Raw genomic sequence first — 13,683 nt, 5'->3', positions numbered from 1 at the left:
TGGCTCAAAGTTTGAGGTTATCCTGGGCTATATAGTGAGTTCAACAGCAGCCTGAACTACATAGTAAGGCCCTGTCTCAAAAAACCAATGAAAACAAAAACAAAAACAAAAACAAAAAAACACCAAACACTAGTGTGAACCAGGCATGTGCAGAATACCAACACTTGGGAGGCTGAGGCAGGAAGATCACCAAGTTTGAAGCCAGCCTGGAATACAGTGAGACCTTGTCTCAAAATACCAAACCAGGGCTGGGGAATTAGCTCAGTGGTTCCGCTGACTTACTTGCAAGGACTCAAGTTTGATCCCTGGTATAAACAAAACAAAACAAAAAACCCAACCCAAACCAAAGCAACCCAACTACTGGCATATTTTAAACTGAGGCCTGAGGTTCAAGGGATATCCTCAGCACTAAAATTAGGGCCAGGCACACAACTCCCTCAGTAAGCGTTTGTTTAACAAACGAGTAAATCATTTTCCCTTGCAAAGGCTCCCACCCCAATTAAAGGCCAACTGCAGTAACACTTCAGGGTTTCAACCCTGCTTCCTTCCTGCAAGGAGGTGCCATGTCATTTATTGAAAGAAAACAAAACAGGGAAAACACATTTCTTAGTAAGTGCAGTATTTGTTAAAATCCTGTTAAAACATTCAGATCAAGGGGAAGTAATAATCAGAGGATCATGGTAGGAAAAACTTGAGATCTGGCCCCAGGAAGAGGAGAGGGTGCACTAGGGGAAACTCCATATTCTGAAGGGAAGGAGCCCCCACCTTTCTTTCACCCTTTCACCCACTCAACCCCACCAGAAACTACCAAGACGCCTGGAATAAAAGTTCAAGTTCAATAGTCACACTCTCTCCAAATACAAAAAGCCGTTACAATTCAACTGAACACAGAAAGCTTGTGTGCAAAGTTACCGGGAACTGAGACATCATATAAAAAGTTTGGTTAAAGATGATTCTGTGGTTTCGTGTGTTTTGTTGTTTTGAGGGTGTGGCTCTTCCTCGGTCACCTGAACTCAGCAAAGAAACGGTTATTCTGACAAAGTATCAATGGCTGACCGACAGTAAAAACAGACAAGTTCTTAAAAAAAAAAAAAAAAGCATAATTTCCAAAAAATATGTCACTGCTTCCTCCCTCTGCATTTTGCTTTTAAAACTTTTTTTAAAAAAGTTTTTGATTTTTTTTCTTTTTAATCCTGAAAAGTAGACAGTAAAACAGCATCTGGAAGAATTTACAACCAACTGCATGAGGGTCTGGGAAGCCGAGGGACTGGAGCAGGGCTGGGAGGAGTGAACAGGAAAAGGTCTGCCCTTTGGACACTGTGGCCTCAACACCATGACCAAGGGAGGGGGGTTCTTTAGTCAAAATGGAGATAAGGAGGAAGAGGAAGAGGAAGAGATGGGAAGTGGAAGGGACAAAAAGAAAATAAAAGCTCATTGTGGCCTGTTTAAATCCAGAGAAAATCGCCTGGCCTGTGTGTGGGAAGAAGCCCCTCAGAGGGGAGGCAGTGGGCTGAAAGGAAGCAGCCCTGGGATGACCCCAACCCCAGCACCACAGGATCTGGTGGGTGCAGAGGAGGGGCCAAGGTAGGCGCTGGTGCAGGAAGCCGGCAGGGGCCTCCAGGAGCCTCTGGACACACTGGCTACTGTGTGCTTGTGCCACCCTGTGTGCTGCCGGAGTAGCTCCCATAGTCGTAGTTCCCGTAGTACGGTGGCCACTGGCCCTGGTTTTGATAGTACTGGTTCCACTGCTGAGCGTACTGCAGAGAGAGACCAAAAGCACCAAGTTGTCCTCTGCCCATTCCACATTTAATTCCTCCCCTGGCACACCCCTGCCTAGAGCAGAGATTGGTGACAACTGGGTCCAATGAGAGAGAAATTAAGGTGCCTCAAGAGGACAAGTAGCTGACCTAATGCCATGTATGGGCATCTTGGAACTGCAGGACAGGTCCCCTGGCTTGTCAACCCAGTGCCTCTTTAAAGCATCACATTCCAAATGAAGACAAAAAACAAAAAAAAAAAACAAAACCACCAGTATGGTGGCGGCGTGGGTTTAGAGCCCCCTGGCCATGGTGCTGAAGAACTAGGAAGCCCTGCTTTGCAAGCCTGCCCCCCCACTGCATCTTGGACCAGGTAGGTATAAGTTATTTAACCCCTGCCCGCCTCCCCACTGGGGATCAAACTCAGGACCTTGCGCTTGCATCTCTGGCTAGATACCAGTTATTTGAAAACCAGCACAAGCCAGGCTTTATTGATCCAAATGCTAGCTTGAGGGCAGGAGGCTACCCATCTTTTTAGGGGTAAGCAGGGACTGGAGTCTGGAAACAGACTCAGGAAGGACCCCTGAAAATCTCCCCATCCCACCAGTGCCTCACTTGTCACCTACCTGCTGATACTGGTTATAGCTGGGCTGAGGGTAGGTCTGTGCAGTGGGGGGCGGTGGTGGGGTATAGGGGGCTGGGTTGTAGCCACCATAGCTCCCGTAGTTGTAGGCAGGTGGTGGTGGAGGTGGAGGTGGTGGGGCTGTGTAGCCCTGGCTGTAACCTCCCTGGTTGTAAGGTGGCTGGCTGTAACTCGGCTGGAAAATGGAGAAAAAGACCACAACTCTGAAAAAGCCAGCTTACAGCTTGGTTGAAGAAAGGGCCTTTGTAAGCAGTTAGCCCACAAAGGTATTTCTCTGGTGGAGGCTGTTTGGAGCAAGGAGGTGAGTCAGCTCTGACATGGCACGACAAAGTAGGATGAAGGGCAAGCCACTGGGTCATCCCAGCGGAGACACCAAGGGAGCCAGGCATGTAGAATCTCTTTTCAGAAAATTCTGGCAGTGCTAGGGTTCAAATCCAGGATCCCAAGTGTGCTAGGCAAGCATTTCAGCACTGAGCTACAGATCCAGCCCCTCAGTTTCATTTTCTGTAATATAAGAATCATTTTCTGTAATATAAGAATCACAACAGACTGCCCATTCTGCTTGTATTCAAAGCTTTTGTGTACAAAACACTGGACACTTCTTAAATGGTGGCAGTTGTCACTGAAGATCTGCTGAGAAAACAGCGATGACAACTTGCTAAGTGATTTTCATGTACAGTGTGTACCATAAACTCATTTAATTTCTATGTTGTGGGGGTTTATATCCAGCCCCCTTCCCAGTGTCATGTGCTCCTAGAAGGGGTGTTTCAAGGTGACTGGATTATGGGGACCTGGGCAGAAGGGGTAGGTTACTGGCGTGTGGACTGGAAGTGTCAATCTCCCTCCCCAATTCCTGTCTCCATTCACTGCTTTCCCCACCTGCCACAAAGGGAACAGATGTGAGCAGCGGAGCCAGTGGACTGGCCTGAAACCATGAGCCCAAACAAACCTTTCCTCCTTCCAGCTGTTTCAGGTATTACCTCTCAGCAATGGATAGCGACTTATTATAACACATGGCAACTCTTAGGGAAGGTTCTATCAATTCCATTGTAGAGACGGAACTTAAGGCTTAGGAAGGTGAAATCAATGAGCCAAGGCCATAAAGTTAAAAAGGACTAGGGCCAGGGACTTAGCTCAGTGGTTCCGCTGCCTGCCTTCCAAGTGCAAGAAAAGAAAAAGAAAAAGAAAAGGGACTGACTTCAGGATTTTCCTAGTCACAGAGCCTTAACTAAGAAGCTACAGTGCTACCAGACTCTTACAACAAACTTCAGAAATGAGTTCAGTAATGCCTTTAGTTCTTTACAGGAAAAATGAGGCCCAGAGGGGTGACTGTTACTGTCACAAAACCTTGAGATTGTGGGGCTGATGGTTTGAAATTGTGTCTGTCCAACTTTATGCTACTAACTTAAGAGTCTGGGAATCACCAATATGGCAACCAGCCGCTCCCAGGCCAGGCACGTAGAAGGTGCTCAGGAAAGAATGCACAATAAAATGGGAGATTGCTCTGGTTAGCAGGCTGTGTGCCACAGTCCTAATAATAACATTCTAAGACCTGGAATGGAGCCCAGAGCTGCTCAGGGGTGAAACTGTTAGCAGAGAAGGCAGGTGACTTTACTGATTTAGGAGCCCCAGTCTCCAATCCTGAGGACAAGGAAACGCAGTCCCTTTGAGCGTGGACGAGAGGTGACTCCAATTGAGTGCTTTCTTCAGGATCCACCGGAGGCCAGCAACACAGCTGAGCAATATGAACCTATGTTGAAGGACTGATACTTACAACCTACACCTGGGAGTAGTGGAAGGAGAGGAGGTTCTGGGCATGGGCCATTCATTTCTGGGCTTAGAGCAATCTGGCAACTCTAGGGTCCATCCAGGAGCACTACTCGGGAGAAAGAAGGGTAAGGAGGACCCAACTATGTGTTACTGATTGCCTCGGACGCCCCTCCCCTCACCTATTCAGGGTTAAGAACATATATGTGTACATCTGAGTACAAATATGTGGACATGCCCTCACCTGTGGAGGGCTGTAGCTGCTGACAGTGGGGGTGCTGGTATTGGCGCTTGAGCCAGGGATGTTGCTGCTCTTGTTATAGCTGCTGGCCCCTGGAGGGTTCCGAGCAGGGCTGTAGCTGGGTGGTGGCGGTGGCTGCTGTGGTGGTGGTTGTGGTGGTGGTGGCTGCTGTGGTGGTGGCTGTTGCTGGGGGGCCCGATTGTAGCTGCCTCGGTTGTTAGAGTTGTTGTTATCCCGGCTGTTGTTACCCCAGCGGTTCTGGTTGTAGCCACCACCTCCACTGCGGTTGAAACCTGCATTGGAGAAATCCAGACAAGAGGCCCCATCATTTTAGGCACATAGCTTCCAGGAGTAGTGCCTTACTGACTGCTGAGACCATGGTGCACAATCAGGCTCAGAGCAGGAGCTCAGTTAAAGTAACAAATGAATTACACCCTCTGGGCTTCCTCAGACCCTGGCCACACTCATCTCCCCATGACAATTCTAGGTCATCACTATATGCTGAGAGGTTTGTTTCATCCACTGGACTGTGAGCCTGGGGAAGCAGGGATCAAGGCTGCCTAAATTTCTATTGTGCCTGACCATCTCAATAGTTGTTCAACAAACTAGGAAGAGATGTTCAAAAAGAGGATGCTAAGCACTGGGCAGATATGCACAGGTCAGATCTAGTCCTCTTCAAGTGTGGCCAAGTGGAATGCCCAATCATGAACATTTTTGCAGCTGTTTCTTGGGCCTGGAACTCTCCCTTGGCCAACTCCTACTGGTTCTGAGGCTCTCAGCTTAGACATCAGCATATCAAGAGGTTGTTCCTGAGCCCTGCTGCCTCCTACAGGGAGCTAAGGTTCACCTGAGGTCAGAGCATCCCCGAGTTTCTCATTAAGCTATTTGGGTCGTGGCTATGTCCCCAGAACTATCCAGTACAAGACTGAAACAAGAATGGGGCCCAAGACATGTCAGATAAATTATGAACAATTTACTTCAGAGACAGTAGCAATTACTAAGAACTTGGGCTTTGGGTCATTTGAGTCCCAGCTCTTGTCCTAGCCGGGTGATCCTAGGCACATTTAACTCCCTTCATCTTAAAACAACAACAAAAAAGTCCTAACATTTGCTTGTGCCAGGTCCTGAGCTGGTCCTCAGGAGTCCTGCTCCCAAGGACTTCATGGTTAAGACAGGGGAAGCCTATGAAAAGACAGCACTGTGACATGAAAATGGACAAAAAGCTTCAGCAGCAAGGCCAGGGGAATGGGGTAGAGGTAGAGCTTCCTTGAAGTCCCAGAGTCTGAAACCGCCCAGTTCTCTACCAGGGTCCAGCCCACAGCTGGAGCTCAGTAAGCTTTAGTGCTGAGTGAACAGCAGTCAAAGCTCAAACCCAGCCCAGTGGAGAGCTCTGTGATATATGTCTCACCTCCTCGGTAGTTGCCTCCTCCTCCACCACCGCCTCCTCCTCCTCCTCCTCCTCCTCCTCCTCCTCCTCGATTCTGGAAGCCACCTCGGTTGCAAATGGAAGCCACCTCGGTTGCCCCCAGGGGGACCTCGGTTGTCATAGCGCTGGAAACCGCCGCCACCCCCACGGCCCCGGAAGCCACCTCCTCGGTTGTCAAAGCGCTTTTCAGGGGGCGGCCCAGCCTTTCGGCCTTCCTCATTGTATTGCCTCACCAGCTTGTCTGCTTCTTCCCGCTGGAGCTCAATGAAGAGAACCTCATCTAGGAAGTCCCCTACATCAGGCAACGTGAAGTTGGCTAGGAGGAAGGGAAGAAGGGAAAGGTCAGTATCTTCTGAGGTCTGGTCTCTTCTACTCCCAGGACACTGGCCTGCCAGAGGGAGAAGATAGAGGGCATCTATCTTGGATGTTGTGAAAAGAGCAGTGAGTGAAAGAGGTAACACAATGCTTCTCTGAAAACCGTCAGGGGCTAACAAGGCCCTTTCCTGAAGACATGGCGAAGCCCTACCTAAGCATGGTGTTTAGCTCCCTCCACCCTCAACGCAGGTAGCAGGGCAGGCAGAGTAAAACCACTTCCCTATTTTCAAAGAGCAAATAAGCTTGCCCACAATCAGCTCAGCCAGTGGGTGCTAGAGGAAGGTGATGGTGCAGGACTTTCAGTTTAAGATTCCCCCACTCCCTTTCACCCAACCCAGTCTGAAAACCCTACCACAGAGACAGACAGGAAGCTTGGCCAATCTCAACTTTAGGAGACAGAAAAGGGACCAAACAGAAGCAAAGAAAGAGCAAAATCACACAAAAGGAATAATCAGGGATCTGGTAGGGACACAATGAGTAAGAGTCCTTTTTCTTAGAAGCCTGTTGAGATGGCCCTCTGGGAGCCACTCATTTCCTACCTTTCATTTCTAAGACTGCGTGATCTGGGACATCCTTCCCTTCTTCATCGGTTCGCTTTATAGTTCGGTCTTTTAGGTCCTCGTCAGTGGGACAAATTACAATAGCTTTGCGCTGGAAGCCTTCAAACGGTCTCATTTTTCGTCTCTGGGCTGACCCATAAACATTTGTCTAGGGGTAGGTAATAGAAGAGGCAAGATATGATACATTAAGGGCTGTTTTTCTTTTGAGGGGTGTTATGTAGGCCAGGGATGAGAAAGCATACTAGTGTTCCTCCTAAGCAGAGTCTCTGGAAAGTGCTCTTACTTTGATGATTCCTGGCAAATGAAGTAACTTAGGAAAAGTGGCTGTGGACAGGCACAAAGCAAGGGATTCCTTACTGGCTGTGGTGGGGCTTTGCTCTTCAATTAGTTCTTGATATTGCACTTTACAACTTTTCCCTATTTTAGTTTTGACTGTAAGTTTAATTTTGTGGTGCTGAGACCAGACCCAAAGGCCTCATAGCAAGTGTTCTACCACTGAGCTAAACACCCAACTTCTTTTCCCTATTTTACAAGTAATACACACTGAGGGTGAAACATTCACGGTATAAGGTACAAAATCTAGAGAAAGAATCTCTGCCTACTGCTAGCCCTACCTGCTGGCAATAACTTGTACTGAATTTCTGAAGCTTTTTTTTCCCTAAAATTCTTTTTTTTTTTTACCGGGTATCGAACTTGGGTCCTTGCACTTGTGAGGCAGGCAGTGGAACCACTGAGCTAAATCCCTGGCCCTCTAAAATTCTTTTGTGCAGTGTTACAATATCTATACAATGGTTAGGCAAATTAACGATCCCCTTTGCACAGCTCTGTGGTATGTTTTCAACAACACCATGGTTTTTCTATCTCCTTGGTCCTTCTGAAACACCCCTTCAACCATAAGCTTCTAGCCAGGGAGGATGTGCTTACTGGCAAGTGCAAGTTGATAGTCTTGTGTTTTCCCTTCCTCTCCATGGCACACAGGTTATCTCCTGGGTGGGTGCTGGCATGGAAGGCTTTCCTACAACGTGTATGCAACTGAGCAGTAACCAAATACCTCCAATGTGCCAAGGTTCTTTGGGACTGCCGGCCATATCTGATGGACTGCAGGGCTCCATGAACTCAGCCTGTGCATATGGATTACTTGGACATTCCTGAAAGAGTGAGCAGCTCAAACCCCACTTAAGACTTGAGCCTGAATCTGTGGAGGAAAGACCAAGCACTTCCATGGGTATCCTCCCTCTTCAAGTTCAGGAACTTAAGAGTGAGGGGAAAATTGCTAACTGTATCTAAACAACTTCAGTGGCTCTGACAGGGAGAAGCTACAGAGGGGAAGGACAGTCTTTACAGGGGCACAAAGTGTCAAGTGTGGGGTAGATATACATTCACTAGGGCCAGTCCTCTCTGTTGCTGCCTCTGAAAAATGAGGCTGAGAACCAGCTTCATGCCTGGTGAGGACTGAGTAGGTGACCAGAGCAACTCACAAAGTGTGAGGAACTACATGAGAGAGGGCTGTGCACTGATTTCTGGGTACAAGATGACCTGAAGACACAAACTTCAGTGGGACAGCCTTGCAGAGCTTGGTTCTAATGTGATTTGGTTTTGTCAAACCTGCGTGGTACTGGGCTCATGACTTCCACTTATAGCCTAAGATTGCTTCTCTGTAAAATCTATTTATTAGGTATTTACTGAGTGTCAAGCACGAAAAAGAGAAAACTGTATGTCTTACAGTCATAGTGAAGACTGAGTGAGTTCATGAGTAAAAGCTTTTATTTCATCCTGGGGTCTGACTTGTAGCTAGTACTCAACAAATGTGAGCAACCACTGATATGGTCATCACTAGGTGGAGATCCTGTGAATATTTACATTGTGATGTTAACTTGAAGCAACCCAGACAACAAGGGAAGCTTAAGCTTTGGCAATTTACCAAATGAAAAGGCAGGGACAATGACATAGGATGTAAAGAATACAGCTTGGGGAAGAAACCTGGGCCGACATCTCAGCTGTGCCGTTTACTGTTTTGTGTCTATAGATGTGCTCCCCTTACGGTTTTGCTCCTCAAGATTTCTTCCTCTGAAAAACAGGAACCATGTTACCCTCCTCCTGGATCTGGTGAGGATCTACAGATGTGAGAATTTCTGGCATAGGGCAGGAAAGAAGTCAACACAGTGTGGATCTAAAATAAGGTCAACAGGCCAGGCGTGGTGGCACATGCCTGTAATCCCAGCACTCCGGAGGCTGAGGCAGGAGGATCCTGTGAGTTTGAGACCAGCCTGGGCTACACAGTGAGAAGCCAGGCGTGGGCACATGCCTGTAATCCCAGCACTCCGGAGGCTGAGGCAGGAGGATCCTGTGAGTTTGAGACCAGCCTGGGCTACACAGTGAGACCCTGTCTCAAAAAACCAAAACCAAAACCAAAACAAAGGTCAACAGGACTGACGTTGTCCTAGGAGTGGCTTTCAATGGAAAGTCCAGGGAAAATTAAGTCTGGAGAAAAGGTGAAGTACAACAACTTCTCTTTCAAAATTGTAACAATAGGAGTCCAGGGATGTAAACACAGAAAACCTGTGGAAGATCTGGGCTGTGGATGCAGCGGTTCTCTAAACCAACATTTCCCCTGGCTCTGACACACATGCCAGGGTAAAGGGTAGAAGTGAGTGGTAGGTACACACTATTACTGGGCCTAGAATCACAAATGGTTTTAAAAGGTACAGGTTTATAGGGCAAAAATTAAGTCCCTGTTTCCCATTACTTTTCCTTGACCCTATTTTTTTTTGTACCAGAGATCTAACTCGGGTCCTTGCACTTGCAAGGCAGGAGGCGGAACCACTGAGCTAAATCCCTGGCCCACCTTGACCCTATTCTTAAAATGTGAAGCAGAGGAAGCATCGAGTCATACATAAGACAGAATTTGGCTTTCTCCAGCTAAATAAGTTTCCTCCTGACACAAAAGGCAGAGTAAGCTGGGGATTTGCTCAGTGTACTGTACCTGCCTGGCAAGTGCAAGGTCCCGGGTTCAATCCCTGGGAGGGGGAAAAAAAAAAGCCAGAGTAATTTCCAGGGTGAATGAGGCCTCAGACTATTGTGCTAATAACGCAGTCTACAGTGTTTGATACCCACAAGGGTCCTATATTCTGACCCTTCTGCACCCTGAGGGCATGGAAAACACATTGGGAGGTTTTTGAGTGGCAGGCCTGCCTTGTCAATGCCCCAAATGAGGAAACAGAAGAAAAGGAATATTGCCAACAAGACTAGGGATAATCCCTTGCAACTTCTCAAGGGGGGGCGCTGGAACACACTAGCCTCATAAGTAGCTGGCCTTTGTCCTGGGATGGAGCTCTGAGAACCAGCTTCTTAGATCCTCTGAGAACCAAGACTGCTCCATGACAATTGTTAAGAATGCCCCTCAACTGCTTACTCTGGCTAAAAGAAGGGAAAAGGAGAGCGTTTAAACCTCTTCAGCAGAAATGCAAATGCTTGGTTTTCCTGGAGGAAAGGGAGTTTGCTGGTGGCTGTTACCACAGCAAACACAGTGAGGTCAGGGCCCCAGGCCAGCCCAGCACTACTGTGGTCACTGGGGACAGCTGGTGACTGTTGCTAGGAGACAGAACAACAGTGAGGTCAGCTTTTCCAGCTGCGTCGGTTCTCTGCCCAGCTCCTGCTCCTCCCAGTCCATCCCGCACGAAGATGTTGACTGTAAGAAAGAAGTATGGGCTGTGTTCCCTGGCTCCTGATCACCCCAATTCTGAGATGTGGGCAGGATAGGAGTCAGGATTCTCAGAGAAGCTGCGTGAATAGTTTTGGTTGTGACAGTATGAAGACGTGGGGGAGGATACAATAGGCACAAACTATGACTTCTGCTGATATCCTGAGCTCTCTGAAAGGCTGTCTGCCTGCCCTGTCTATTCCACTTGTCATAGCTCAACAGAGACAGGCTGACAGCAGGGGAAACCTGGTAGGATCCCAAAGGGATAAATTTAAGGCTAGTGAGAAGAGTTTTCTTTACATTCAATCAGGTGAACCCCAGCGGAAGGAACCACATGTATAGAAACAGAAATGTACAGTGTTAGGAATGGACACACTTGGGGCTCTGGGGATAGCAGGGGAGGAGCAAAGAAACTTCCTTTTCTCCAATGCCTGTCAGTGAGAGGCAGTTTACTTTGGACCTCTACCCTAGCCCTGGGTTTGTGACTCTGCCAATAGGTAAACAAACGGGACTAGAATCACTTGTTCTGAAGGTGAGACCTGGTTGGCAAAGTCTTCACATCCAGTCCTGATTCTGATCAATGCCTAAGAGGGCTCATTATAGGCACTCTTGGCCCACAGCTCCCATCTCAGGGTGGTCTGGACAACACGGCCCTGCAGGGCCTCTCTGATGCCTCTAGGTGGGCTCTTAGTTGCCTCACAGAGAAGCAACTCTTGGTCTGTACTGCATTTCAAGGTGGAACCATTTTTCTACTAGGTTGGTAGAGGCCAGAAATGTTCTCATTTCAGGGGCTTCCCACCTGTAAGTCACCTGATGCAATACTGTTCTCTATAGCCAAGCAAATTTAGTCACATCCCTCCCTGATGAAAATGACCACGACTCCAGATTGTCTAGAAAAAAGCTTCAACTCTATCACGCCGCCTTCCTTGGCCTGACAACCCAGCTCCTGACAGCTTTCTTCAGTTCCCTTCAAAGCCCCAATCATTATGGGCTTGGCCATCTGGTAGTCAGCAGTGCTGTTCTGCCAATATACCGATTGCCTGATTTATGAGGCCTGTTTACCCTCTAGTCCACCTCGTTTTACCTCCTAATGTTCTAGATGTTTCCTTTGGATGATCACATGACATGAAGAGGCTGCTCAGCCCATCATGGAATGTTGGTTGATGCCCCAACATCTTAGAGCTCCAGACAGAGGTAGAATTCTGGCCACACAGTCTCACTTGGCTTATGTAAGGATGAGGTTCCTTCCCTCACAAGGGTGAGCACTGCAAGGTCCACCCATGTAACAGGAGGCCTGGAAGAGGTAAGTGCAGAGAAGCCTGACCACTTGGAAAAGCTGGGCTTGGGTGGAGCTTCAGAAATTGCAGGGATTTTGCTAGAGTACTGGCTTCTCCTTTGGAGATGGTTTTGCACTAACTTATTCCTCAACAACACAAAGCTGGTAGGGTGGGAAATGCCACATGGAACATCTCTCTCTCTGTCCCCCCGCCACCTCAGGCCCACAGTTTTCTGGAACCCACTTCGGTGTAGGTCAGAACAGGTCACATCACTAGCTTTAGAATTTCCTCCAGGTCTGAGTAACCTAGATGTTCAGGACCTGAGTTCATTCTCAGGTTAATCAGAAAACCCTTCTCCTCACCTTCAAAGCTTAGGTTCTGTACCTTACCGTTGGTCTGGATCACACTACTGACCTGCATGTCTCTACCAGGAGGCTAGCAGCCCTGAGCACCACTTGGTGCAGCTCTGGACAAGTTCCTGAACAAGTCAGCAGCAGCTAAGAAGGCTTACAGTAGGCCTTTACAGTGCTCAGCTCTTCTGTACCTGACTGAGCTGTGCAGGGCTGAGCAAAGCCATAGGCCTTCTGCACAGGGATGTCAGACAATCCACCTCTAACTAACTATAATCTTCTTCCACTGAGACACATATTTGAAATGGGTTTCACAGCTGATTTAACCAGCAAAGCAGGAAAAAGACAGGCAGAAAATTCTGGGAAATCTAAAAAAGATATCAATACTACTGCTAGGCCTTTCAGGACTTTGTGTCCAACTGGGGCCAAGTTAGAAAAATTCCTTAATGTCCTGACACGAAAATGGGGCAAAATGAGGCTAAGAGTTTAAAATAAACATTACTGATGGGGCTGAGATGGAGGAAAGCCATGAGTAGCTTTTGGGTTGTCCTACACTGCTCAATTTTTCTGTGTAGGATTCCTTACCTCCTATGAAGGCGATGTACTACCTGGAAATTCCTTTCTGACAAGCCAATCACCAGTTCCACTTTTATCAGGACCCCTCTGAACCGAGATAACAAAGTACCCAGTGCTACATGTACGAAAGCACTTCAGTAAAGTTACAGGGTTGAGTGTTACTTGGTTTACATATTTGCTTACTCAGGTTCTCTCATTTTTAAAATTAAATTTATTTATTCATTAGTTCATTTTTTGAGACTGAGTCTTACTAGGAAGTTCAGGCTATCCTTAACTCGTTATGTAGCTCAGGACGGCCTTGAACTCAGTGATCTTCCTGTCTCAGCATCCCAAGTGCTGGGATTTATGGGCATGTGCCACCATGCCTGGCACTCAGGTCTTTAAGAAAGCACAAGCCCACCTAGGGCTGGGGATTTGTTCCCACCTGCTTTGCAAGCACAAGGATCCGAGTTCAATCCCCAGTATAAAAAAACAAAAAAAGAAAGCACAAAATATAAGGCCTATTCATATATCCACAAATGCAGAAAATATGGAGACACCTTTTACTACTTGAGGAAGCCTTCAGGACAAATGTCAAGTATGGTGATGGACAAGTGACAAACATGTAAAACTCATTACTCTGAGATAGGGAACCTTAACCATTTTGGGCCACTCATCCTTTTGAGAATACTGACAACCATGGTCAACATTCCTAACTCAAAACTGCATAGCTTTCAAAGTAAAAAGACACAACTTTATATGCATAGGACATTCTATATTCATTTTTTAAAATTTTATTTTATTTTGGTACTGGGAATCAAACTCAAGGCCTCACACTTGCCAGGCAGGTGCTGCACCACTGACCTACATCCTAGGCCCTCTATATCCAATTTCAAATGTTCCTGAATCCAAACATTAAGAATTCCACCCTTGGGCTGGAGATTTAGCTCAGCGGTTTGGTGGTGTGCCTCGCAAGCGCAAGGACCTGAGTTCAATCCCCGGTACCACAGAAAAAAAAAAAAAAAAAAAAAA

At 47.4% G+C, this 13,683-nt stretch overlaps 1 protein-coding gene across 1 annotated transcript in view; it reads right to left on the bottom strand.

Annotated features, from left to right (window-relative positions):
- Positions 1-531: 531 nt before the first annotated feature.
- Positions 532-13,683, bottom strand: part of Hnrnpul1 (heterogeneous nuclear ribonucleoprotein U like 1) — a 34,426-nt gene continuing 21,274 nt past the window's right edge. The window contains 6 exon segments of the mRNA XM_033765808.1: positions 532-1,757; positions 2,384-2,575; positions 4,412-4,701; positions 5,817-5,910; positions 5,912-6,150; positions 6,749-6,917. Coding sequence (XP_033621699.1) covers positions 1,641-1,757; positions 2,384-2,575; positions 4,412-4,701; positions 5,817-5,910; positions 5,912-6,150; positions 6,749-6,917 — 1,101 coding nt within the window. The 3' untranslated portion in view covers positions 532-1,640.

The sequence above is a fragment of the Fukomys damarensis genome, unplaced genomic scaffold (genome assembly GCF_012274545.1).
Source record: "Fukomys damarensis isolate Sample0158 unplaced genomic scaffold, DMR_v1.0_HiC HiC_scaffold_19, whole genome shotgun sequence".
Classification (NCBI taxonomy): domain Eukaryota; kingdom Metazoa; phylum Chordata; class Mammalia; order Rodentia; family Bathyergidae; genus Fukomys; species Fukomys damarensis.
Note: the sequence above shows the minus strand (reverse complement) of the source record. Positions and strands in the feature narration are given on the sequence as shown.